The sequence below is a fragment of the Gekko japonicus genome, unplaced genomic scaffold (genome assembly GCF_001447785.1).
Source record: "Gekko japonicus isolate JY-2015 unplaced genomic scaffold, Gekko_japonicus_V1.1 scaffold1322, whole genome shotgun sequence".
In the NCBI taxonomy this organism is placed as follows: Eukaryota; Metazoa; Chordata; class Lepidosauria; order Squamata; family Gekkonidae; genus Gekko; species Gekko japonicus.
The window spans coordinates 45,738-72,784 of NW_015172044.1; the positions used below are offsets into that span (position 1 = coordinate 45,738).

The 27,047-nt window shown below is 48.7% G+C and overlaps 1 protein-coding gene across 1 annotated transcript in view; it reads left to right on the forward strand.

Moving 5' to 3' along the window:
* PKP3 (plakophilin 3) overlaps positions 1–27,047 on the forward strand; it is a 126,291-nt gene that overhangs the window by 27,343 nt on the left and 71,901 nt on the right. Inside the window, exon 2 of the mRNA XM_015420707.1 lies at positions 24,441–24,627. Within this exon, the coding sequence (XP_015276193.1) occupies positions 24,441–24,627 (187 nt within the window). The remainder of the gene's footprint in view (positions 1–24,440; positions 24,628–27,047) is intronic.

The following is a 27,047-nucleotide window of genomic DNA, read 5'->3' on the forward strand; positions in this document are numbered from 1 at the left end:
CCCCCCCCCAATGCTGCCCTCTACAGAATCCACCCCCCCAAACTCCAGGTATTTCCCTCCTTAGAGCAGGCAACCCTACTTTCCCCTCAGTGCCTGTTGGTAGGCAACTAAGTTTGGTCCAGTCACCTACTTTGGCCTTTGGGAGAAAACATATTGGGGCCAATCCTGATAGGGTTGCCAACTCCCAATGGGAAATTCCTGGAGACTTGAGGGATGGAGCCTGAAGAGGGTGAGGTTTGAGGAGGGGTGGGACCTCAGACAGGTACAATGCCATAGACTCCACCCTCCAAACCACTCAGTCCCTCAGGGGGAACCATTATTGCCAATCTCCAGGTGAGGGCTGGAGACCACTCAAAATTACAATTGCTCTGCAGAAGGGAGGGCAGAAGTCAGCTGAAGTCAAAGGGGCAGATAATGGTAGGTTGATGGTTAGCTGGGAACGAGATGGGGTTGCCAACTCCAGGCTGGCAAATTCCTGGGGATTTGAGGGGTGGAGCCTGGAGAGGGTGGGGTTTGCGGAGGGGTGGGACCTCAGACAGGTAGAATGCCATAGACTCCACCCTCCAAGCCAGCCATTTCGTCCTGGGTAACAATTGTTGCCAATCTCCAGGTGAGGGCTACAGATCACTCAAAATTACAACTGCTCTTCAGGGAGCAGAAATCAGTTCCTCTGGAGAAAACAGTAGACTCTGTCATTATACCCTGCTGAGGTCACCACAGCAAAATTACACTGTCTGCCCAAAGCCAGAGCACTCCCCCAGAGCCTCTTTCTAGATCCCGTTGTATTTATTTCCACAACGGGCTTTACTGCTAGTTTTACATAATAACATATCAGCAGTTTAACAGCCGTGCCGCGTCTTACATAGGCATATCTCTGATCTTGCTTTGATGACGTTTATAATACGCTTAGATATTTCAGGTAGGAATTGCCCATGGTGTTAAGGTATAAGACAACGTTATAACAGTGGGATCTGTTGTTTTGTATTCCCTGAGAAGATAAAGATTCAAAGCCACCTCTGCAGTTGTTTCCATTCTGGTGATATACATTCTTGCTATGACAAGAATTCTAGTATCGGGAACCACTTGTTATCGAAGTTCGTTTTAGCTGGTTTCAAAAGAGATTTGTTTATTTTGTCAGTGATATTATCCATCAGGTAAGTTTCCCTCAGGAGTTGCGGTGGCTCAAGTGGTTAAGACGCTGAACTGCCGGATGTGGGAGGTCGGTAGTTCAGCATTTCGAGACCCGGGTGCCGCATGACGGGGTGAGCTCCCATCTCTAGTTCCAGCTCCTGCCAACCTAGCAGTTCGAAAGCAAGACATTGCAAGTAGATAAATAGGCACCACTTCAGTGGGAAGGTAACAGCGTTCCGTGCGCCTCGGTGTTTAGTCATGCCAGCCACATGACCACGGAAACGTCTTTGGACAGCGCTGGCTCTTCGGACAGCGCTGGCTCTTCGGCTTTCAAACGGAGATGAGCACCGCGACCCTAGAGTCGGATTCGACTAGCTTTTGAGCAAGGGAACCTTTACCTTTTTAAGTTTCACAGAATTATTTTGAACCATAGGTTCAGGTTAGGGGGGGTCTGGTTCCCGCCAACGAGAGGCAATAGCGGGTTTTTGCCGTACATAGCATGATGTCAATGGGTTCACTGCTTTTGTGACGGACTGTGTAAGAGAAATCTGAACTGAGGGGGGACTAAAACCACAGCAGGTGGAGACAGAGGCAGGTGGATCACAAGAGCCTGCCACTGGCTCCCAGCTACACAAACCCTGTTTTGTGTGGGGTCTGCTGATTTTGTCAGTGTTCCAGGTGTAACGCCTTACCTAGGGCTACTCTGACTAATGCAGGAGATGCAAAATGATATTTCATCTGCTAAGAGCAAGACCAGACGAATCATGCAGACTGTCCTTTTACCATTGACATTTCATGGTATGTGTGGTGCTCCTCTTTAAGCTGATAGGCACACATCTAAAAGGGGACCAGTGCTGGGTTTGTGTGGTTACATAAAAGCAGTTTTGGCCTGGTACGAATGGACATGTTCCTAGAAATTAACACTTTAGGTGTTTCAGTGTGTACTGTGAGAAATAACATGCATACAAATTACAAAAACCAAGTCCTTCCGAATGGCAGGACTATGGGCAAAGCTCTTGTAAAAGCACTACATACTAGGGATGCCCAAACAAATTAGTAGTGCAGTATTTTAGAAGAGGAAGAAATTGGATTTATACCCCGCCCTTCACTACCCAAGGGAGTCTCAGAGCGGCTTACAAACTCCTTTCCCTTTCCCTCCCCACAACAGGCGCCCTGTGAGGTAGGTGGGGCTGAGAGAGCTCTGAGAGAACTGCCCTTTTGACAGCTCCTGTCAAAACTATGGCCTGCCCAAGGTCATCCAGCAGGTGCAAGTGGAGGAGTGGGGGAATCAAACCCGGTTCTCCCAGATTAGAGTCCGCGCACTTAACCACTACACCAAACGGGCTTTACAGGTTGTGTTCAGGGTAGGGTTGCCAGATCCAGGTTGGGAAACTCCGAGAGATTTGGAGGTAGAGCCCGGGGAGGACAGGGACCACACAGTCCACCAAAACAGCCATTTTCTCCACGGGAACTGATCTCTGTAGTCTGGAGACAAACCATAATTCCGAGGGATTCCCAAGGTCCCACTTGGAGGCTGGCGTCCCTAGTTCTGGGGAACCCTGGGATTTCTCATAAACTTATTAGAAGTTCTTCAGTGAGAAAACCAGCAATAGCATACAGGAGGTTTTCAGCTGGATTGGCCCCGGTTAGTACTTGGATGAGAGATTGCCAAGGAAGTTCCAGGGCTGCTACACAGAGACGGGCAATGGCAAACCACTTCTGTTCATCTCTTGCCTTGAAAAACCCATGTCGTTGCCACAGGTCAGCTGCCATTTCACAGCATTTTCTACCACCACCAGTCCTGTCTTGTAATGTGCCGACACAGGGAAGTGCTGCATAATGAACTGTGCATTCTAGAACATGCCCTAGAACCAGGGGTCATTTCCTGCGGGAGCGCACAGGAGTAGAGCTCCGGCAGTAAGGAGCCCAGGGGGTGGGCACATGCAACAAGCCCCGTCCCCTGCTCCCAGCAGCCCTCAGTCGGGTCACGAGGAGCAAGAAGCAGCCAGGTAAGTTGCAGAGCCCCCCAATCCGCCTTCAGGTACAAGCTCTCCCTCCTCTGTGAGGGCAGATCTGTGCATTCCCCCGCCCCCCATAGCTAGCAATCCAAAACAGTCCAGTGGTACCTTTAAGACCAAGTTTTATTCAGGTACGAGCTCTCCCTCCTCTGTGAGGTTAGATCTGCACGCCCCCCCCCCAATAGCTAGCAATCCAAAACAGTCCAGTGGAGCCTGAGCGGTGGGTGTTGCCTTCTGACACACTTCCGGTGATGTCAGGGGGTGTGGCATATGCAAATGAGTTATGCTAATATGTTATGCTAATGAGCTCCTGCACCTCTTTTTCTACGAAATGACCCCTGCCTAGAACCCCCTGCAATACACGGCGTTTCCTGGCAGACAAGACAATGTGTAAAGGTTTCTTGAAGGCAGAAGGTTTTAGGACATCACTGCAGTGTTTATCTGAGAAAGTATTTATTTAATAGGTTTCCATTAAAAATCCCCAACTGGTTTACAATACTAATAAAACACGATCTAATAAAAACATAACACACCGCAGAAGATTAAAATCCAGAAGCAATAAAATAATTGCATGATAAAACAGTAAAACACCAGCATCACAATTACACGGGGGGGGGGGGGAGGAACGGCAGACAGCAACATAGCAATAAGGCAGCAGAAATAAAACAGTCCCATATGCAATGCCACAACAGTGGAACAACAGTGTTGAAGCAAACTCACTAAAACGCTTGGGCAAACAGCAAAGGCTGCAAAAAATAAAAAATCACACTCAATATGAGGCATTCGGGTTACCAGTGTTCAGAAGGCACAAATCCGGCAAGAAGGAAAGGCGCTCAGAAGTGGGTCCAGAGGAATCAAAAAGCAAAACTGTCAGAAAACACTCTGTTCCCCTAAGCTATTTCACATGCTCACAAGCCCCACCAAGAAACACACCCATATATAATAACAGGCCAACACAGATAAACCTACCACAGTCCAGTTTCCTTTTCTGCCACAAGAACAAAGCATAACTCAAGCAGGTGCAAGTACTGTCGTTTATAGGTTTAATTACATACATAACAAACATACAGACAGCATATTAAGGAAGTAAGCATTTATATGTTCTGGAAAACAATTAATCCCTTTTACAGACAGGAAACACTGAGGTCAGGAGTCTCTAATTCAAAAAGATAATCCGTAGCACAGAGTTCAAATCCCATGCAGAGCAAAACTCAATTAAGGGAGCCCTGCCAACAGGGCAATCACTGAATCGACGACAAAGTGTCCAAAATGCCCGCAAAGCAGCAGACCATTCGAAAAAGTAAGCAAAGCCACAGAGCAAGTCAAGCAGACACATACACGGTCCTCCCCACCCTCACCAGGCCACTTCAGAAGCAGAGCAGGAAGCCACGCATTTATATGCGTGGCTTCCTGCTCTGCTTCTGAAGTGGCCTGGTGAGGGCGAGGAGGACAGACTAGCCAGGGGGGAGGTTTCCTCATGCAAACTCAAAACTTCCCAGTAGGTGGCAGGTGAAGAAAGCCACCTTGGGCCAGCCAGTTTCTGGCTAGATGGAAACTCTGCCAGGTACAGAGTAGTGGGAGGGATGCTCCATAACTGAGGTGCTACAAAAATAGAGAAGCCTCCCCCCACCCAAGAGGTCACTCATCTCATTTCTAAAAACAGGACCACACTAAGCAAGGACTCAGATGAAGAATGAAGTGACCAAGCAAGTTCACGGTAGGAAAGCTAGTCCTTTAGGGTATCTGCTTGCAGGGCTGCCGAGAGACGCTCCCGGACAAAGATTCCATCCCCCTCCCCGCCCCGTATGACCCTGATCCAAACCAAATATCCTAACAAAACATATTACTTGGCTGGCTGTTAGCAAGCATCTGTAATAATAAAAGGACCCACGTGTCTGTCTGTTCATTTGTGGCAGGCATAACTCCTCAGAAAATAAAACTAGGAAAGTCAAAACTGGGCCACCAGCTCCAGGATGATCATGGGAATTCCGGGGCCTAAAATGAAAGGAACTCGAATATCTTGGCACAGGTTATCTCCAGGCTCCAGTGGAAACTAAGGTGGTGTACAGTATTCCCTCTAAGGTGAGTTAGTGTGAGCTCGCTCACAGATTTTTAGACTCTGGCTCACACCTTTTTGTCTTAGCTCAGGAAGAATGGCTCCAGAACAAACTAATTTATGCAGGAGCCAAATTGCTCACTCACAACTTTAATGCCAGTGGCTGACAAATAGGGTTGCCAAATGGGCCCGGGGCGTGGGGAATCCCCCGCTTTGGAGGGCCGATTTCTGATGCGATGGAATTCAGCCCTGGGGGGAACCCCGCCCCCCGAAGCTGCGTCACCTCTGTGACGCACGACGTAGGGCCTGTTGGGGGCGTGGCCCAGATCGTGGCCCGACGATCTTGGGCACGCCCCCAACGTGCTACGTCGCGCGTCACTTCTGGTGACGTTCCGGCGGCACGCGCGCACTTTGCGCGCGCGCGCGCACCCAGCCAGCTCCCAGAGCAAGAGGACGCTCCCCCGCCGGTAAGTGGATTAAATTTGGCAACCCTACTCACAAAGTAGAATTCTTGCTCACAAGACTCCACAGCTTAGAGGGAGGATAGGTTGTGTAGTGGTTAAACCGCTGGACTAGGATCTGGGAGACCCAGGTTCAAATCCCCGCTCATGCCATGGAAGCTTGCTGGGTGATCTTGGGCCCGTCCCCCTTGGGGATAAAGGCAAGGGGTAAAGTAAGCAAATATATAAATTCTAACTTCTGTTCCTCATTTGTTACCACTGAGGCAGATCAACATTTATCATCATGCATGTTAAGGGAGAGGAGAAGCATCCCTTTACTATAATAGATTCTGGGGAAATATTAACTCCCCCCTTCCATCCATAATATTAACAGAGGTTTGCTTCTATACTACTATTAAATACATTCTAAGTTGCCAACCAGGATGAGTGAGGTGGCATTGATACTGAAAAATAAAGGGAGGGGGAGAAAAATTAGAAGATGGGGCAGATTTTTATTATTATTATTTGGCTACCGCACATTAAGAAGGCTGCCCTGGCAAGATCTGGATGTGCAGGAGCTGAGTGGAACTAAAGGCAAAAGGAAACCACAGACTTTGTTAGGAGGCTGCATCCTGTCCTGGCTGGTTTTCCCTTGCACCACTGCAGGCTTGGCTGATGATGGGTTTTAGTTCTGTCAGAGCTGTTCTCTCAAGGACAGTTCTCTCAGAGTTCTCTCAGCCCCACCCACCTCACAGGGTGTCTGTTGTGGGGAGGGGGAGGGGGAGGAGTTTGTAAGCCGCTCTGAGACTCCGAGTGAAGGGCGGGGTATGAATCCAATCTCCTCCTCCTCCTCTTCTTCTGCAAGATCTGATCATAGGGTTGTCAGGTCCTACATGGCTGCCAGCGTGGGGACTTCTGATCCTTTCTTGAGTTCTTCTGCTTTGTGCGCGCGCACCGTGATGACATCACCCAGAAGTTATGTCATTGCGTTTCCGATGCTAGAGGCAAAGCTCTAGGTTTTGGGCAAAACTCTATGGTTTTCTGGGCCTCAAAACCATAGAGTTTTGCCCAAAACCTAGAGTGTTGCCCTCGATGTCAGAAATGCAATGACATCACTCCCAGGTGTCAGAACCCACAGCTTATAATGAAGTACACGCATTCAGTAACGGTTATACTTTTATTGCAAAGCTATAGATGCAGTAACACAGGCACTGTTAAGAATGGTGGCAACCCATTGAGCATAATAGGATATGGGGCATTCGTATGCACCCCCACATGGCATGGGCCAATTAGCTACCCTCCCGCGCGCAGGACCAGCTAGGAAACCGTTAGGTGGCGAAAGCTGGGAACCAGGAGTCTCTCACGGTACATAGGAGACTTCCAGACAATACAACCTCCTCCTGCACATCTGTAGAGATAAGCATTTCAGCACAGGCAGAAAAGCAGAGATAGGAATGCAATAGCAATTACCAAGACACAGAATGAACTCCCCAACCCCCATGGCAGCATAGCTGACACCAGGTGACGTCATCACGCCTGTAACAGTGGTGTGGGGAGGGGGCTTTTCGAGGGTGGGGCTTCACCTGCCGGCCAGCTGGGCTGCGGCAGATGGAGTTTCCCAAAATCGGGGGAGCTCCTGGCCCCAGTGGGGGAATGACAACCCTATCTGATCAGCAAACGGGTTCCCTCCACCTCCCGGTAAACTTTGCAGAAAGGCCCAGGAGCGCTTGTTGTGCTCTGCCTTCCTTGTGTCCCTAGTGGCTGCAGTCAGAACTGCACTAGGAAAATTGTTTTTAAAACGCATTAGCATGATCCAGGCTTCAGGGGCTGTCATGGCTCAGGTGGGGTGTCACCTGACACTGCCACCACTCTGGATTTAGGTTCCCTTGAGAAGGCCCAGAGTACCCTCCCAAGACCTTCAGACCTCCCTTTAGGCCGAATAACAGGCGTGAGGACCAGGCAGAGTAAAACAAGGAAAAGTTCACCCTCTCCAGGCTCCATCCCTCACCTCTCCAGGAATTTCCCACCTGGAGTTGGCAACCCTATCTCCTTCCCAGCCAACCATCAACCTACCTTTATTTCCCCCTCACTCTTCAGCTTTTCACCTCCCACACACCTGCAGCCTCTCCCGTGCTCTGAAGCCCTGACTGCTACATCACATTGGCTGTCATATGGGGGCCACCTCAGCAGCGTATAAGGATACAGAGCCCACCATTTTCTCCAGGGGAACTGATCTCTGCCGTCTGGAAAGCTGTTGTAATTCTGAGTGATCTCCAGCCCTCACCTGGAGATTGGACACATTTTACCTCAGAAGAGCAAACTGTTTAGACTGTTAGAGGCAAAAGCCAATCAAGTCGCATATGCAAACGACCTCTGTGTTCCGAGGCAAAGGCCAGTGAGGCTGCATATGCAAATGCAGCCTCTGTGTTCTGACTGGCTATGGGGGGGGGGAGAGGAACATCAAAATGTTTAGAATGTTGGAGGCAGGACTCAGGCAAAGCAGCCAGTGGATAGGGAGACCCTCTGAATCACAGATCAGAGAGCGAACTGATTTTGGAGTGTGTGGAATGTTCTAGAGAAGTGCCACCACCATTCGGCTTTTATTTATAAGGGAGATATTGGAATTTAATATGTTAAGTTATAAACAGTACATCTTATGTCATTAAAGCACTAAAATGAGTTTAGGTCCAATAAGACAATAAGTATTGCATATATTTCATTTTCCCCCAAGATAAAAAAATCCAGAAGTGAACTGTAAAAACTTGCACAAGAACTCAATAACAGGTCTGATTTCTGAAGGGCTTTGCTGACCTTGTGAAAATGACCTAGCACACGGGTCCAAAAATGCAGCATACACAAATTTCAGTTCTTCCATTTTCTGCAAAAGATTGTTAGCTTGAAACCTGGTCTCCCCCTTCCCATTAACATCAGAGTACGAATGACTGAGGGCATCAGTGAGAGCACTGTAACTTTCCAAAACAGCTTCTGTGGCTTTTGCGTGTGCGTCCCACCTAGTGTCTGACAAATATTTAGGCACTTTAGACTGAGGTGGCAAAAATGATTTTAGAACTGCTCATCTCTTTGTGGAGGATGAAAGAAGGTATATATTTCATTGATAATGCCAAAACAGTTCACTGCATCAAGGCAGCAATCCACAGCTGAACGGCCCACCAGATTTAAAGAGTGACCTGAGCATGGAATCAATCTTGCAAATTGTTTTTTTTTCGATGATTTTTTGTTGCATACCGTTGTACTTACCAACCATGTTGGCAGCATTGTCATAAGACTGCCCATGGCATTTTCTAAAGTCATTTCCAAGCTCAGTAGTGAAATAGTTGAACACTAAATCAGTCGTGCTTTCTCCTGAGTGGTCTTTTAGCTCAAGAAAAGTTAAAAATCTCTCGGTAAACCATCTTCAGGTGATACATATCTGATAATCTACTGAAAAGCTGAAATATCCAGAATTGCATCCTTAACTTTTTTTGCCATGAGTTGAATCATTTCCTCACATATAGTTTTTGACAAATAAGAGGGAATTGCCTGATCCAGAATGTCCATACCGATTGATAAGAGCAAGTAAAAATGGATCAAATTTTGCCACTAGTTCTAAAAGACCAAGATAATTGCCATTATTTGGAGATCCAAAGTGTTCATTGTCTCCTCTGAATGGTAAGCCTCGTTCTACAAGAGTGCATATTACAGCAATAATTCTCTCCATGACATGCCACCAGTACTGCTGTTCTGCTTTTATTTGTCCCTCTAGCTTGGAAGTTAACGTTTGCCCTCGCTTCTTTGTTAGGTAGGCCAACATGGCATTCGTATGCTTCTCTGAGTTTTCATGAGTTTGGATAAGATGGGGTTTTTTCCAGTCATCAAACCCTTCAGTAGCTAAAGCTGTGGAAGAAGATGCAAGGTTTGGAAAGAGTTTACAAACAAAGCAATAAATACGGCCTTTTGAGGGAGAATATACAAGCGATTCTCAGCTATATGTTTCCCCATTTGCTTTTGTTGAATAAAAAAGAGCTTTTGTGCAAAACCTGAACCGCTTTTTGTACACTTGCTTGGAATTTGAAAATGGTCCACAATGATGCAGAACTTGAGAGGGACCCCTCTCTATCCAATAGGATACTTCGACCACAAACCAACGTCTGTTACAGTAGATCTATGTTTGGCATTATCTTTATCTACATCTGGAACACCTTGGGCTTGGCCTATCTTACCTATCTTTAGCCTCTCCCTGTCCAGTAAGTGACTCTTGAATTAGTTCTCTGTTTTCAGTTTGAGCCAGCATCATGACTGCTTCCTCATAATCAGCTTGCTGTTCCACATCCTGCTTCGCTGTTTCTCTTTTAAGGAGGTTTTTGTCTGGTTGCATGCTAATACTTGGCTCAGTAGTTGGTCAAGGCTGGATAGCTTCACTGCTGGCTCTTATTGCTTCAATGAGTGGTTGATGCACGAAAGCAGTGATTGGTCTTCATTACCAGAGGTCATTTCGGGGGGGATCGCGGGGGATCGCAGTTCCCCCAGGTGAGGTACGGGGGGGGGCACATGACGAAGCACCGCCCCCTGCTTCCGGCCACCCCGCTTCCGGCCCTCATTCAGCCAGGAGGAGGCAGGAGAAGAGGGAGGGTAAGCACATGGATCAAAGATCCATCAGTGGCTATTGGCACAATGGCTGCTGCTGAAGGGTTATAGAATTCAGTTTTCCACTGTGGTGAAACGGGTGCCTACCCTCAGCCCTGGGGGACTGAGTAGCCGGTTTGTGGCTCATGAGCCCCGCTTCACCCTCCCACCTCCTTGGTGGGCTTGTCACTCTTCAGTAGCTGCCGCCACTCACTGACTTCCCGATGCCTTCTTGAGGGGCAGTGAGACCCCTCTGGCTGACTCCTGGGGTTTGGAGATGAAACCCCCCAACTTTGGGTTTCCCAGTTGGGCCCCAGAGTTTCAAATTGAGCCCCACTGGCTGGCCCTGAGTCTCATAGTTGCTGGGCCAGAGTTGCCCTGCCCTCGCATAAAGTCTTGGGTTTGCAATTTTGGGAGAGGGGAGACTACCCGCTGGAGGGGGGCAGGGTTGTGGAGGCCCCCTAGATTTAGAGGCCCTAGCCTTCAGCCTACTTAGCCTATACATAATTCCAGGACTGTCCAGCACCCTGTCTCAAACCAACATGCACTGTGAGGAAAGAGTCTCATTTTCCCTAGGTTCTCCCAAGCCACCAGAATTCACAAAGAGAAAGAGAGATTCACAGCAGGGCAGGAAAGTGGGAATGTGCGCCTGCAGAGAAGACAACTTGATGCACAACAGTCACAGGTAAGTGCAACATTGTTTTCATCTTCGGTCTTCTGTGGATTCCCACATTTGGGATGTCAAAAGCTACGCAACAAAAGAGGTGGGGTGAACTGACAGACCTAATGGAGGACCCCTCAGTTGAACAGTGAATGTAAGACAGCTTTCCCCACTGCTGATTCTTGATTATTGTCAATGTTCACAGCGTAGTGCCGAATAAAGGTATCAGCTGAAGACCACATCACCACTCTGCAGATGTCAATGCAAACATCATGGAGAAAGGCTGATGATGATGTGAAGGCCCTGGTAAAATGAGCTTTGACATGAAAGGAACAGGCAACGCCACTGTGTAGGTAAGAAAGTTTAATAGTTTGAACAATCCACCATAGCATCTGGGAGGAAGTTGCGGTGCCCTTGCACAAGCCTGAATGACAAACAAGCAACAAGAGTTCCTTGAGGAAAACTTTTGTACATTGCAAATAATACAATAAAGCTCTTTTACTGTCCAGTGTGTGAAGTGCTTCTTCCCCTTGATGAGGAGGGATTCGCTAAAGGGCAAGTAGTGAAATTACTTGAGAGAGGTGAAACTTGGAAACAACCTTGGGCAAGAAACAACCCTCCCAGGGAAGAACTGGATGTATGGAGGATAAACTCTGAGGGCAGCCAACTCCCCCACCCTGAGTGCCAAAGTGAGAGCCATTAGAAAGCATACCTTAAGGAAGAGGGCATGCGGCTAGGGGTTCAAATGGAGATAGCATCAGCCTAGATAACACCAGGGAAAGGCTCCATTGAGGAACTAGGTAGACTGCAGGTGGGCAAGTTATGTAGACATTTCAGAAACTGGTTTGCTGCAAAATGTAAAAAACCTGTAGTGCTGTCTACAAAATCACAGAAGTCATAGAATGTGCCAAGGTGTATCTTAACAGATGAAGGAGCAAGACCCTCTTTATGTTGCCAAAAAATGTTCTATAAAATAAATATTCAAAACTTTTATTAGATTTTACAATGGCTTTAGAAAAAAAAATCTACTATTAATGTATGAAGCAGTATTGTTTGGGTTTATTGGCAGGACAAATTGACACCATCAATATTTCTTTTCATATCCAAAAAGTTCTGAGAAAGGGGTTGCAAGTGCATGCTGCAGGCACCAACAGGGCTCTGTGAAGTGTGAAAGATAGACTTCCCTGCCTGGGAGGGGTGAGGCCAGTGCCAGTCACATGTGTTTGCTCTGTTCAAGCCAAGGAGGAGGGAATGAATGGAAGGGACTTGGGAGAGCTTGCTTGCATGGTCTATCCATCCTATGCCCCAGCCGGGCCCCCACTCACACTCTTCCACTGTTTAAAGTGCAGTACATGACGTAACACTACTGACCTGACCCTTGAGCTGGGGAAATCTTCAACTGGATAAACACATAGATCATAGATCCATCAGTGGCTTTTGGCACAAGGTATAGATGGTTGCTGCTGAAGGGTTACAGAATTCAGTTTTCCACTGTGGCGAAACAGGCACCCACCCTCAGCCCTGGGGGGACTGAGTAGCCGGTTTGTGGCTTTTTAGCCCCGCTTTGCCTTCCCCCCTCCCTGGTGGGCTTCTGTCACTTTTCAGTAGTTGCCACCTATGCCTTTCTTGAGGGGCAGTGAGACCCTTCTGGCTGACTCCTGGGGTTTGGAGATGAAACCCCCTAACTTTGGGTTTCTCCTGGAGGGTTGGCATCTGCACATTTGGGGGCTTTTTCCCTCCCAGGACCCTTTTTAAGGCACTGGTAGTGGGCAGAGCAGGGGAGACTCCATGGTCAGAGCACCAGACTGGGGTTTAAAACAAAGAACAAAGAATTTATTGACTGGATTTTAACACGATTTTAAACACAAAAAGGCACTTTAAATCAAACACAGAAAGGAAAACACCACCGGGCACAAATAAAATAAGACAAAGCTCAGTTCCTCTGTCCCTGAACTGATCCCTATACTTATTTTATTTCGGGATGAGGTTCAGTTACCAACCTGCAGCCTGGCCTCCTGCCTTCTACAGATAGTTCTGGATCCCTCCAGGATCCCTTCCCACTGCTGCCGCCTTCCCTGATCCCCAAGGCCTCTCTCTGCCTGGGGGCAATCTGCAGCAAGAGCTTCCTGGTCTCTCAGGACGACTCCTCCCTCCCAGGCTGGCTGTGGTATTTATATCTTCTGACTCTGCCCCCTGGTTTTCCCGCACTTTTTGTCCATAGAGGCATCTGGGATTTGTAAGCCTACCCTGGCGTTTTGCCCTACTTCCCAGGGTGGGTGGCCATCTTAACTAAACTAAACAACGTAAACTAAGCAAACACAAGATGGAGTCTATTCTGTCACATCCAACAAGCCAACCCTATAGCACAACATCATTTTCCAATCTAAACATTTTCAAAAGTTGATAGACTCCCAAAATTGTCAAAGGGATTCAAAATAATTTTCTCCAAGACACATGCAATTAGGAGGCTTGAAAATGATGCAAAAACATAGGTTAATAATTAACTATAATTTCTCATCTAATAATTTCAGCAGCAGCAAACACCAGGCTCCCATCCAACAATCAATACTAGCCATTTAAAAGAGCCAACTGCCAAAAAATGTTCTATAAAATAAATATTCAAAACTTTTATTAGATTTTACAATGGCTTTAGAAAAAAAAATCTACTATTAATGTATGAAGCAGTATTGTTTGGGTTTATTGGCAGGACAAATTGACACCATCAATATTTCTTTTCATATCCAAAAAGTTCTGAGAAAGGGGTTGCAAGTGCATGCTGCAGGCACCAACAGGGCTCTGTGAAGTGTGAAAGATAGACTTCCCTGCCTGGGAGGGGTGAGGCCAGTGCCAGTCACATGTGTTTGCTCTGTTCAAGCCAAGGAGGAGGGAAGGAATGGAAGGGACTTGGGAGAGCTTGCTTGCCTGGTCTATCTGCCCCAGCCGGGCCCCCACTCACACTCTTCCACTGTTTAAAGTGCAGTACATGACGTAACACTACTGACCTGACCCTTGAGCTGGGGAAGGCTGTGCAGCTGGTTGTTGACTCTGGGCTGCTGGCTCTGGAGTCCTGGAGTCTGTACTCTGAATAGTGGCACCAGGGACCTAGAAGGGGCAGGGCTTGTCAGTCCAACCCCTGCACAGTCTCATCAGGGCTGGCCTTAAGGCAATTGGAGCCATTTGGCCAAATTGGGCCCTGCGGGCTGCTCCTAAGGGGGCCCCCGCACCAGGGCAATCTAGATGGATTTTATTTATACCTCTAAGATTCTGCAGACTTTGGCTGAATCTACATTTGTCTTTCCCACCGTTGTCCCAGCCTTTTGACCCCGTCTTCAAAAAAGCTGTCTACATTTGGTGTCATTTTCACACCTCAACAGTGCTAGCATACTTTTGCATGTCCACATATGTTTATCCTCCTTTTGGGGCGGCTCCATTGTCATTGCACCTCCGCACTGCTTTAAAAGAATCTTCTCCAAACAACGTTCAAACAAGCATAGAGAAAGACGGCGTCACAGCAGCACCAAACTGATTTAAAAATGCAAATGCAGATTCGACCTTTGGCTGTGAACTCGAGGCCCACAAAAGAATTCCCAGTTGGGCCCCAGAGTTTCAAATTGGGCCCCACTGGACGGCCCTGAGTCTCATAGTTGCTGGGCCCGAGTGGCCCTGCCCTCGCATGAAGTCTTGGGTTTGCAATTTTGGGAGAGGGGAGACTGCCCTCTGGGCGGGGGCAGGGCTGTGAAGTCCCCCTAGATTTAGAGGCCCTAGGCCTCAGCCTACTTAGCCTATACATAAATCCGGCACTGGTTCTGTGTATGCTGGAACTATACACTGAACTCAGCACAGAACCCCTTCCTCCTCTCTTTCTCTCTCTCTCACACACACACACACAAACACAAAAGTGGTTAAGATGCTGAACTGCAGGCTGTGGAAGGTCAGTAGTTCAGCAGTTCGAGACCCGAGTGTGCCGCATGACGGAGTGAGCTCCTGTCTCTAGGTCCAGCTCCTGCCAACCTAGCAGTTCGAAAGCAAGAAATTGCAAGGAGATAAATAGGTACCACTTCAGTGGGAAGGTAACAGCGTTCCGTGCGCCTTGGCGTCTAGTCATGCCGGCCACATGACCACGGAAACGTCTTCGGACAGCGCTGGCTCTTCGGCTTTGAAACGGAGATGAGCACCGCAACCCTAGAGTCGGACTCGACTGGCTTTCGAGCAAGGGAAAGCCTTTGCCTTTATCTTTTACTAAATAGTTATGTGAGTAGAGGATGTAGGTTGCCAGGACCCCCTGGTGGGGCACAGGGTTGCCAGCTCCAGGCTGGGAAATTCCTGGATATTTGAGGGAGGAGCAGGTGGAGGACAGGGGCCCCAGATGCAGATGTATTAATATGGTCAAAGACCAGCATAAATCATATCCACGCAGAAACGAGTAATAAAGGTAAGTAAAAGAATATCCACATAGTAAAAAATAAAATTTAAATCTGATAAAAGATATCACAGATTTAAATAGATATTAGAATAATTTTAAGAACCACTGCTTAAGATAACTTTGTGGATTTTGCTGGCACCAGTGAAAAACCTGGCGCCAGAAGCTGTAATTTGTGGATTCGCACCTGTAAGGAGTTTTCCAGTAATCTCAGAAGCGGGGAGGGACCTCAGTGGGGTACAATGCCATAGAGTTTACATAAGAACATAAGAGGGGGTCTTATGAGTGTCACGTGTGATAACTTAGCATCTGGTGCCTGCCTTGGTCCCCATGCTGATTATTGCTCATCCCAAAGGACTAGTGAGATCAGCAAAAATGGCAGAGCCCAAATCAGCCCCTGTATCCCTGCCAGGAGTCATTTCGCAGAAAAAGAGGTGCAGGAGCTCATTAGCATAACTCATTAACATAATTTGTTTGCATATGCCACACCCCCTGACATCACCAGAAGTGTGTCAGAAGTCAACACCCACCGCTCAGGCGCCACTGGACTGTTTTGGATTGCTAGCTATTTGGGGGGGGGGGATACGCAGATCTGCCCTCACAGAGGAGGGAGAGCTTGTACCTGAATAAAATTTGGTCTTAAAGGTGCCACTGGACTGTTTTGGACCAGGGTGCCGGAGGGGGGGGCTCTGCAGCTTACCTGGCTGCTTCTTGCTCTGACTGAGGGCTGCTGGGGGCAGGGGGTGGGGCTTGTTGCATGTGCCCGCCCCCTGGGCTCTTTACTGCTGGAGCTCCGCTCCTGTGCGCTCCTGCAGGAAATGACCCCTGAATTCCCTGCTCTAGTTGATACCTCTTAATCTGAGTTATATTTTCACGATTTCTTCTTTGGTACCATCTTCAGACTAACATTCACATTAAAAAAACACCAGGAAGTGGAATGGCCGTGACTGAATACATTGTGGGCCATGCCCACAACACCAACTCATGTGTTTTCCAATTACATACTATGCAAAAATGACCCAATGTAGACATATCTTAATAGTGTTTCATTTTGCAATCCATTAAATTTGCATTTTCAAGAGGCTTAGTACATAAAGGTTAGAAACCCCAAGTGTCTTAGCACAGCTGAGGTTTTACTTACTTTGACAAGCCTTTATTGGCATATGTATATTCATACAGCTGAGGTTTTCTAATGTCACTCTTGTTTTTCCTCTATACCCAGGAAAATAAACACATGTATGCAGGGGTCATTTCGTACGCAGGAGCTCATTAGCATAACTCATTTGCATATGCCACACCCCGTGACATCACCGGAAGTGTGTCAGAAGGCAACACCCACCGCTCAGGCTCCACTGGACTGTTTTGGATTGCTAGCTATTGGGGGGGGGGGGAACATGCAGATCTGTCCTCGCAGAGGAGGGAGAGCTTGTACTTAAATAAAGCTTGGTGTTAAAGGTGCCACTGAACTGTTTTGGACCAGGGGGCCGGAGGGGGGGAGCTCTGCAACTTACCTGGCTGCTTCTTGCTGCTGGGCTGCTGGGAGCAGGGGGTGGGGCTTGTTACATGGGCCCACCCCCCAGGCTCTTTACTGCCGGAGCTCTGCTCCTGTACGCTCCTGCAGGAAATGACCCCTGCATGTATGTACAAAGTCATTAGTACATGAGGCAGAAGTCTGCCCCCTTCCTGTAGTTTTCCTTCTCCCCAGTCTCCTCCTGCATCCTGACACCATCTGCATGTTATGTACGTGGACCGCCACTAGGGGTCCGCGGCACATGCAGGAGCTTGGCTCCTGGAACAAAGGAAACTTTGGATCCTGGTTTCCCCCAACCCCAACCAATAGCCACTTTAGCGGGACATTCAAACCCTCCAATGGTTATAGGGGGTGCTGGGTGGATATGTATATAGTTGGCCCTGTCGCGCCGTTAGAGTTAGTCTTAGTTGGAGTGAAGTACAATAAACGTGTGCAAAAGCATGTCGTCGTCCGAGTCCTCCATGCGGCGAACTCATTACCAGTGTTCCCTCTAAGCTGAGTTAGTGTGAGCTAGCTCAGAGTTTTTTAGCTTCCGGCTCACACACTTTTCTCTTCGCTCAGGAAGGGTGGCTCCAGAGCAAACTAATTTATGCAGTAGCCAAATCACTTGCTCACAACTTTAAGGCCAGTAGCTCACAAAGTAGAATTTTTTGCTCACAGGACTCCATAGCTTAGAGGGAACATTGCTCATTACTTTACACTGCGTAAAAGGATCAAGGAGGCAGTAATGTGGGTGATGATGGGACCCAGGAAGGAAACCAGGGCTCACACCTTGAAGGTTGCTATGCAGTGTGGCGGTTCACTGGACTTCTTGGCTGGCCCATTTATTAGATAGTCACATCTGTTGCTCCATATTACCTCCTATAAATTAAACAAAAAAACTAAAGGTTTGGTCAAACAGCAGCTTTCCACTTGGCTTTAGTTAATGTTATAGCATTAAGCTAGAAGTGGTTCAAGGGGCTGAGGTACCACAAGAAGCCCTCACCTTTTGAACTGTGACACCTGCATTGATCCCGTGTATGGGCCAAAAAAAGTCAGTACAGGAATATTCACAATATCCAAACATCACTTGTGTATCAGGAGCACCACGGTCGAATCTGTGTGTGTCTTTCCCACCGGTGTCCCAGCCTTCTGACACCGTCTTTAAAAGAGCTGTCTACATTTGGTGTCGTTTTCACACCTCAACAGTGCTAGCATACTTTTGCACGTCCACATATGTTTATCATCTTCTCATGGGGGCTCCGCTGTCATTGCACCTCTGCACTGCTTTAAAAGAATCTTCTCCAAACAACATTCAAACAAGCATAAAGACGGTGTCACAGCCGCACGAAACTGATTAAAAATGCAAATGCATATTCGACCTATATCAGCATGACACCCACCCACCCCCCAAAAAAGAAAAGCCTTTTCCCTTGGAAGCAGCCTACCACATAGAGGACTGTGTCCCAACTTTGGTTGAATCTGTATTTGCATTTTTAAATCAGTTTTGTGCTGCTGTGATGCCGTCTTTCTCTATGCTTGTTTGAACGTTCTTTGGAGAAGATTCTTTTAAAGCAGTGTGGAGGTGCAATGACAGTGGAGCCGCCATGAAAGGGCAATAAACATATGTGGACGTGCAAAAGTGTGCTAGCACTGTTGAGGTGTGAAAACGAAACCAAATGTAGACAGCTTTTTTGAAGGTGGAGTCAGAAGGCTGGGACACCGGTGGGAAAGACAAACGCAGATTTGACCTTTGAGCTAAATAAGGCCTCCTACATGAATGCAAAACATTTTTATGGTGCAGCTACCGCAGAGGTAATTTCTGTTCGAGGGTCCCTCCTGCCACTCCAGTCTAGGTTTTCAAATGAATCCTGAGCAAATGACATCACGGGATTCCCTCAGCAGTAATTCATCTGAGGAGGGAGAAGGGCCACGCTCTCCCCCGGGGCTGTTGCAGTGCAACAGGTGACATGGAAGACTGTTTTCCTAATAATCCAGACTCAGCCAGACTTTGCATTCCTAATATTAATAACCGTCGCAGCCAACCATCATAAAGGAAGATAAAATAATATACCTCCCCCAAGACTCACAAGCTAAACATGAGCCTGCAGTGCGATGTGGCTGCAAAGAAAGCTAATGCAATCTTAGGATGCATTACAGAAGCATTGTGTCCAGATCACGGGAGGTGGTAGATCTGCTCTATTCTGCTATGGTCAGGCCTCACCTGGAGTCCTGTGTCCAGTTTTGGGCACCACATTTGAGGAAGGATGTTGACAAGCGCGAGCGTGTCCAGAGGAGGGCAACCAGGATGGTGAGAGGGTTGGAATCCAAGTCTTATGAGGAAAGGCTGAAAGAGTTGGGTATGTTTAGCCTGGGAAAGAGAAGGCTTAGAGGGGACATGATTGCGGTCTTCAAATATTTGAAGGGCCGTCATGCAGAAGAGGGAGCGGATCGATTCTCTCTTGCTCCGGATTGCAAGATTAGATCTAATGGGTGGAAATTACAAGGGAGTCGTTACCAGCTAAATATCAGGAGAGACTTCCTAACTGTAAGAGTGGTTGAGCAGTGGAACAGTCTGCCTCGGGAGGTGGTGGACTGGATGCTCCTTCGCTGGACGTTTTCAAGCAGAGGCTGGATGACTATCTTTCGGGTATGTTGTAGGGCTATCTTTCAACTATGCTCCTGCAGAATGCAGAGGGTCGGACTAGATGACCTGCAAGGTCCCTTCCAACTCTAACATTCTATGATTCTATGACTCCTATCATATCTTTGGGGAATTATTATTGTTTCAAATGAATGGGGATACCAACTGCAATGAACTTTCTATGCGGACACAAAGGCGGGTGAACAGTTAAATTGAAGTACAGGCCTGGGAACTAAACTTTGCTCTGTGTTGGATGAGCAACTTTATACGTCTCAGTTTCTCACCAGTTAACAGAGGGACACTCTTTCTTAATGGGGCTTTCTTAATTTGGGAGAACTTTTTTCTTCTAGGGGGATTATTCATCCTTTAGTCACATAATGTTTAATAGCTGGATACTCAGCATCGTCTGTGCTGTGCTGTACAGAATTTGAAAGCCACCCTGGGCTAGGCCTGGCTATTACCATGATTAACATTGCCCATGTCCACAAAGTCTTTCATCTGGACAGTGCTCCAGAAACACTAGTTAATTATTAAGTTGGCTCGAGAAGGCCATCCAAGGAAAAACCATCTTTATGGAGAGTTGTGTGTCTTAATTATTGTCCCTTGAAAACCTCGGGCAGGAATATTTACAAGAATATACTTTCCCCCTAGAGATTAATAAGATAGTTTAGTACTCTGCAAGAGAGGGGATGGTGTCATTCTATTAATGGCTTGGGTTGCTGTCATGTCCAAAGTCCCACTGCACCCGGTAATCAAAAGTGACTGTGGCAGCTACTTCATACATTTTAAAGGCTGAAACAATAGTCCCCCACCTGAAAAACTGCTCCTGCCAACCTAGCAGTTTGAAAACAAGTAATGGCAAGTAGATAAATAGGTACCACTTCAGTGGGAAGGTAACAGCGTTCCGTGTGCTTCGCTGTCTACTCATGCTGGCCACATGACGACAGAAATGTCTTCGGACAGCGCTGGCCCTTTGGTTTGGAAACGGAGATGAGCACCGCATCCCGAGTCGGATTCGACAGGCCCCCTCCCCTCGAGCGATCCCGCCCCTCCGAATGCATTTGCAACTTGCCCCTCAGCCCGCCCACTGTGGCTCCCGCACCCACCCCCATCCCGTCCTGCACGGGGGGGGGGGGGGGGGCCTATCCTCGCCTAGTGGGTGAAAAAACCTGGGGCCATTACTGGATAGATGTACAAATATACATGCAGAATATACGTGTGTTCACTTGTAAAGTGAACAGGACCACTAGTTCATGATGCTATCACAGGAAGTTTATGAGTGTGTGAATGTAGAGGACCCAGGGGTCATTTCCTGCAGGAGCGCACAGGAGCCCACCCCCTGCTCCCAGCAGCCCTCAGTCAGAGCAGGAAGCAGCCAGGAAAGTTGCAGAGGTCCCACCCCCCGCCCCCTGGTCCAAAACAGTCCAGTGGCACCTTTAAGACCAAGTTTTATTCAGGTACAAGCTCTCCCTCCTCTGCGAGGACAGATCTGCATGCGTCCCCCCCCCCCAATAGCTAGCAATCCAAAACAGCCCAGTGGAGCCTGAGCGGTGGGTGATGTCAGGGGGTGTGGCATATGCAAATGAGTTATGCAAATGAGTCATGCTAATGAGCTCCTGCACCTCTTTTTCTATGAAATGACCCCTGATAGGACCTACTGGTACCTGGCAAATATCATGGCCACATGGGGTGAGGACAGCAGCCGATGTACATTTTTAAAGATTCTGCCCAGAATGCACTTGATCGGAGGGCAGCTATTCCTGAAGAGACGTGAAGTTCTTTGTCCCTGCATCCGATTCTCCCCTAGGGTTGCCAGCACTGGGGGGGGGGGACTTCCTGGAGATTTGGGGGGTGGAGCTTGGGGAGGGGAGGGTTCAGTGCCATAGAGTCCACCCTCCAAAGTAGCCATTTTCTCCAGGGGAACTGATGTCTATTGCCTGGAGCTCAATTGTAATAGGAGGTTGCACCTCTGGAGGTTGGCAACTCTATTCTCCCCAAGTGCTTTTGACTCACAGCAAGCAGTTTTATTGTACCCCCTCCAGAGGTGCAACAGGATGGGTCTTCCCCTTTTTGGTCTTGGCGTATACAGCCCCCCCCTCCCCCGGGTTTCCCCTGGTGTGAGAAAGTGGTGTTATGACCTGAAACAGTACCTCAGAATCCCTACAAAGTTTCCTTACAGTCCAGTCAGACTGCATTTGTAGACAAACCCACAGGATGCTTCTGTAGAAGGAAATGGCCGCTGACAGAAAGATAGTAAAGGTAAAGGGTTTCCCTTCCTCGAAAGCCAGTCGAATCGGACTCTAGGGATGTGGCGCTCATCTCCGTTTCCAAGCCGAAGAGCCAGCGCTGTCCGAAGACGTTTCCGTGGTCATATGGCCGGCATGACTACAGTCCAGTCAGACTGCATTTGTAGAGAAACCCACAGGATGCTTCTGTAGAAGGAAATGGCCGCTGACAGAAAGATAGTAAAGGTAAAGGGTTTCCCTTCCTCGAAAGCCAGTCGAATCGGACTCTAGGGATGTGGCGCTCATCTCCGTTTCCAAGCCGAAGAGCCAGCGCTGTCCGAAGACGTTTCCGTGGTCATATGGCTGGCATGACTAAAAGTCAAGGCGCACAGAACTTACCTTTCCCACCTATTTGTCAACGTGCAATTTCTTGCTTTGGAACTGCTAGGTTGGCAGGAGCTGGGGCCAGGGACGGGAGCCAGTTTGGTGTAGTGGTTATTTAAGTGTGCGGACTCTAATCTGGGAGAACCGGATCTGATTCCCCCACTCCTCCACATGCACCTGCTGGATGACCTTGGGCAAGCCGTAGTTCTGACAAGAGCTGTCCTTGAAAAAGAGCAGTTTCTGTCAGAGCTCTCTCAGCCCCACCTACCTCACAGGGTGTGTGTTGTGGGGAAGGGAAGGGAAAGGAATTTGTAAGCCGCTCTGAGACTCCCTTGGGAAGTGAAGGGCCAGAGGGTATAAATCCAATCTCTTCTTCTCTCATGGGCAGTTCTCAAGAGAGCTCTCTCAGCCCCACCTGCCTCACAGGGTGTCTGTTGTGGGGAGGAGAAGGGAATGGAGTTTGCAAGCCGCGCTGAGACTCCTTTGGCTAGTGAAGGGCGGGGTATAAGTCCAATCTCTTCTTCTTCTTCTGAGACTCCCTTGGGTAGTGAAGGGCGGGGTAGAAATCCAATCTCCTCTTCTTCTCCTCCTCTGCTTGCACCTGGCTGGGTGACCTTGGGCAAGCCGTAGTTCTGACAAGAGCTGTCCTTGAAAAAGAGCAGTTTCTGTCAGAGCTCTCTCAGCCCCACCTACCTCACAGGGTGTCTGTGGTGGGGAGGAGAAGGGAAAGGAGTTTGCAAGCCGCTCTGAGACCCCTTTGGGTAGTGACGGGCCAGAGGGTATAAATCCAATCTCTTCTTCTCTCATGGGCAGTTCTCAAGAGAGCTCTCTCAGCCCCATCTGCTTCACAGGGTGTCTGTTGTGGGGAGGAGAAGGGAAAGGAGTTTGCAAGCCGTTCTGAGACTCCCTTTGGTAGTGAAGGGCCATGGGGTATAAGTCCAATCTCCTCTTCTTCATGCGGCACTCAGGCAGTGTTCCCTCTAAGCTGAGTTAGTGTGAGCTAGCTCACAGTTTTTTAGCCTCCAGCTCACACATTTTTGTCCTAGCTCAGGAAGGAGGGCTCCAGAACAAACTAATTTATGCAGCAGCCAAATCTCCTGCTCGCAACTTTAATGCCCATAGCTCACAAAGTAGAATTTTTGCTCACAGGCCTCCATTGCTTAGAGGGAACATTGCACTCGGGTCTCGAACTGCTAAACTACTGACTTTCCAGGGTCTGCAGCAGTTCAGGGTCTTAACCACTTGAGCCACCACTACAGGTCGCCATCACTCCTACCCTCTGAAGTCCCGCGCTAGTGTGACTTTTGCGCGTTGCATGTTGCAAAAGGAGCCGCAAAAGGGTTCTGTGTCTAGCCGAGCGATCCTGGACTTTGGCCTGGCTTCCCTCGAGCGCCTCACAGCAGGGCGGCGATTGGGAATACGTTGCGGCGCTCACTATTTTTCACAAGCCGGGAGGGAGCAAAAGCGGGTCCGCCGAGGAGGGAGGGCGACTCAAGTTCATGGGCGAGTGGCATGGGCTGCTCGCCTCTGCTTCCTTCCCTTCTTTTTGGCGCATTCCCGTATCCGCTTGAAAGGAAGCTCTGCAAAGCTGGCCAGGATCTCAGAAGCTCAACTGGCCGGACAGGATCCTTTTGCAGCGTCAAGCCTTTCTTGCGCACCGGGGGCGAGGGAGAAGGCGCCGCGCCCCACAACGCCCAACCCCAGCCCTGGAGGCGCCGCGCCCGCAACCGCTCTGGCTCGTTTATACAGCTGCTGGGCCGGGCTGGGGCGGGGCGAGTTCTCACATCTTTGCATCTCTGGGATTCCACCTTAAAGCCCCCTGCTTGCCAAGTCCCTCACCTGCTTAAGGTGGAGCTGGCTGACCTGCCCTGCCTTAAAGCCTGCCCTCCTGCTGATGTCAGTTGCTAGGGAGAGGGGTGTGACCATGTGTGTGTTGTTCTACAGCACAGAGGAGGGAGTCCTGTCCCGGGAAAGGAACTGCTTGGAGAAGGACCAGATTGGCCTGGGTTGGGGAGGAGGCCTGTGTGTGTGTGTGTGTGACCTGAGTGGAGCAACTCCCTTGACTTAGCAGGGGGAGGGCCCACTGATGCCTGCACTCACCTGTGAGTCAGGAGCCAACTTTCTGGAGTGTCAACAGGCCACTCGGGTTACCTGGCCTCAGAGGAGTGTGCCGGGAAGGGCTGTGAGGAGTCGCTGAGGAACCGACCCCCTTGTCCACACAAGGCCCCAGTGCCTGGCAGGGTCAGCCAGAGGAGGAGCCCGGCCGCTGCATGTCCCCCTTGCCCAGTTGCCATGCAGGAAAATAATTTCTTCTTGTCGGCTCTGCAGCCGGAGGATGGCGTGTGCTCCTTGGCGTTGCCCTCCGACCAGCAGCTGGACAGGAAAGGCAAAGAGGCGCAGGACACGGAGGTGCTGAAGAACGCCCGGGTGCAGGAGCAAGTCCGCGTGAGGATGATGCAGAAGAGCCACTCGGCCCCCAGGACTAATGGAGCCGGGCTTGACTATGAGCTGAAAGGTAGGCCCTGGGGTGGAGGGGGGGAAGGGGGGCTGGCGGTGGGGCCTCCTCCCAAAGCAAAGGCTGCGAAGGGGGCATCCGTTTGTGCATGTCCAAATACAAGGGTGCGGGGCAGCGGTTGGCAAAGATTGGTTGTGCTTGCAGTGTTAACACCTGGTGTTTATAGAGTGGGTCTCAAAGGGCTCTGTCAGATAAGTCGGCATCACCAGCCCCAGCTCAGAGCGGCCACGCTACACCCGCTGGCATTGTCGAGCTCTCCTCCTTCTTTCCTTTCTGTGCCTGAATTGTCCTGACACGTATAATAGGCATGGCTAGCTATCCAGGACATTTTCGTGACACCGATCAACTGGCCTGTGAAACTGGCACAGAGAAGAAAAGGTGCCATGGAGGAGTTTGCATAGCTGCACTCCTTTGAAGGCTGCTTCCAGGGATACACTGTGGTGTGGGGGTGGCTGGCTTAGTCAGTGCAATGAATTCAGCCCAGCTACAGAATTGTGTTCTATACAAAAGGTGAGGCTGTCATCAACAGTTCGGTTGGTAATTATGGGGTTGTTTCCTGTGTTCTCCTCTCTGGGAAGGTGACTTGGCCGTTTAAAGATCTATCCTGGGCCCCAAAGACATTCAAAAGTTAATCAAGATTTAAGGCAAAAGCAAAAAGAAGTCTAGTAGTCCCTTAAAGACAGACATGTATTCTAAAATGAACTATTGTGGCCTAGAGCCCACCGGATGGATGAAGTGACTCTTATGGGGGTGTGTGTGTGCGCGCGCACCCCTACATGCGGAGGGGAGGAGTGAGTAGTGGGGGAAAGGACTATGAAGCATAGAAGCAAGTTCAGTCAAGTCCCACCCCATAACTGCTCCAAGCTTCTCCAGCTATTTATTACCAAATAAAGTTGACTGTGGCTTTGTGCTCTTCTCCTCTGTCTTATACAGTCAAGTTCTCTTGTACCTGCATTATGCTAGTCATACCAACCTAGTTTGGACTGCCACTCCCTAGAGGGGGTGTGTGCTTTAGTTTGTTCGTTCTGTGGACGATCGAGACACTTATTTCTCTTTGTTTTGAAGGAATAACTAGCTTGTCTTGAGGGAACAGAGCAGTATTTACCACTCCCAAGCTGGGGTCCTCTTTAGGTAGATTCTTCCCTCCACACCATAAACATACGGGTAGCACAACCTGTTGAACAGACAAAGGTTCTGCTTATGCTGTTAATATGGTCTCTTCATTACTTCCACATGCCTTCTGCTCAGGAGTGATTATAGTATAGCGTTGTATTCAATGCTCCCTCTAAGCTGTGGAGTCTTGTGAGCAAAAATTCTACTTTGTGAGCTACTGGCATGAAAGTTGTGGGCGAGCGATTTGGCTGCTGCATCAGTTAGTTTGCTCTGGAGCCCTCCTTCCTGAGCTAAGACAAAAATGTGTGAGCCGGAAGCTCAAAAGCTGTGAGCTAGCCCACACTAACTCAGCTTAGAGGGGACACTGGTTGTGATCTGAACTCTGTTTTTCAGGATGTAGATCCCCTTGAGCTCATAAGGGTCTAGTTCTTAGTAAACATATTAGAGATTAGATGTACTCGGAAATAAATCCAATAGGACTCTTACTCTCAGGTAAGTGTGCATAACCATTACTTCTGATAGCCCAGTGAATCTGGTGACTGTGCAGGGCAGGGATTTGAATCTGTACTTTCTAGGCCTTTAGTCATCAGTGTTTTTCTCCTTCCAAAGCTAGTAACTTTCAGATGGGACATAGCACAGCCTAGTAATTAGAAGCAGAATAATTGTGACTGGAGACTTCTAGAAAACTGGGAGGAATTAAAGACCATAAATCTGTTGAAGAAGGGTGTCACCTAAGTTTCCCCAGCAGTGAGCTTTGTAATTCGTTTTGTAGAGAGGCATTCAGCATGTGCAGCTTCCTCCGAAGTGGTAATATTGTGGTGTTGAAAGTGAAATCTGTTGAATTACTGACTAGTCACAACTGTTAAAGGAACCGAGCCTGTGTTGGGGGAAGGAAAAGCGGCATCCCTCGAACCAAGCGTGTTCCTCTTAATGTGGAAGTCAGGTTTATCTGGGTTACGTTGCCGCTGCTTGTTTTTCACCTCAGTGTTTGGAGGCCTGGATTGTAATTCAGAGATTAGGAAAGGCTGTTTGCAGTTCATGACCACCTGTCAGAGTGTAGCTATTCCAAACACGTAAACGCCCTGTCACCAAAACTAGGCAAGCTTCCAATACTGAATGGGAAACTTGGCAGTTGACTCCCTGGAATACTGGCTGTAGAGAAGGGACTGAATGTCCAAAAAACCTGGGCCTAGTTTAGGGTTCCTCCCCTGTCCCCAAAGAATCCCTGAGATGCAGCCTTAACTGCCCTGATATATTTGTTCAGTTGAAAATAATCCCTGATTCATCTTTTATCACTATCATTTAGC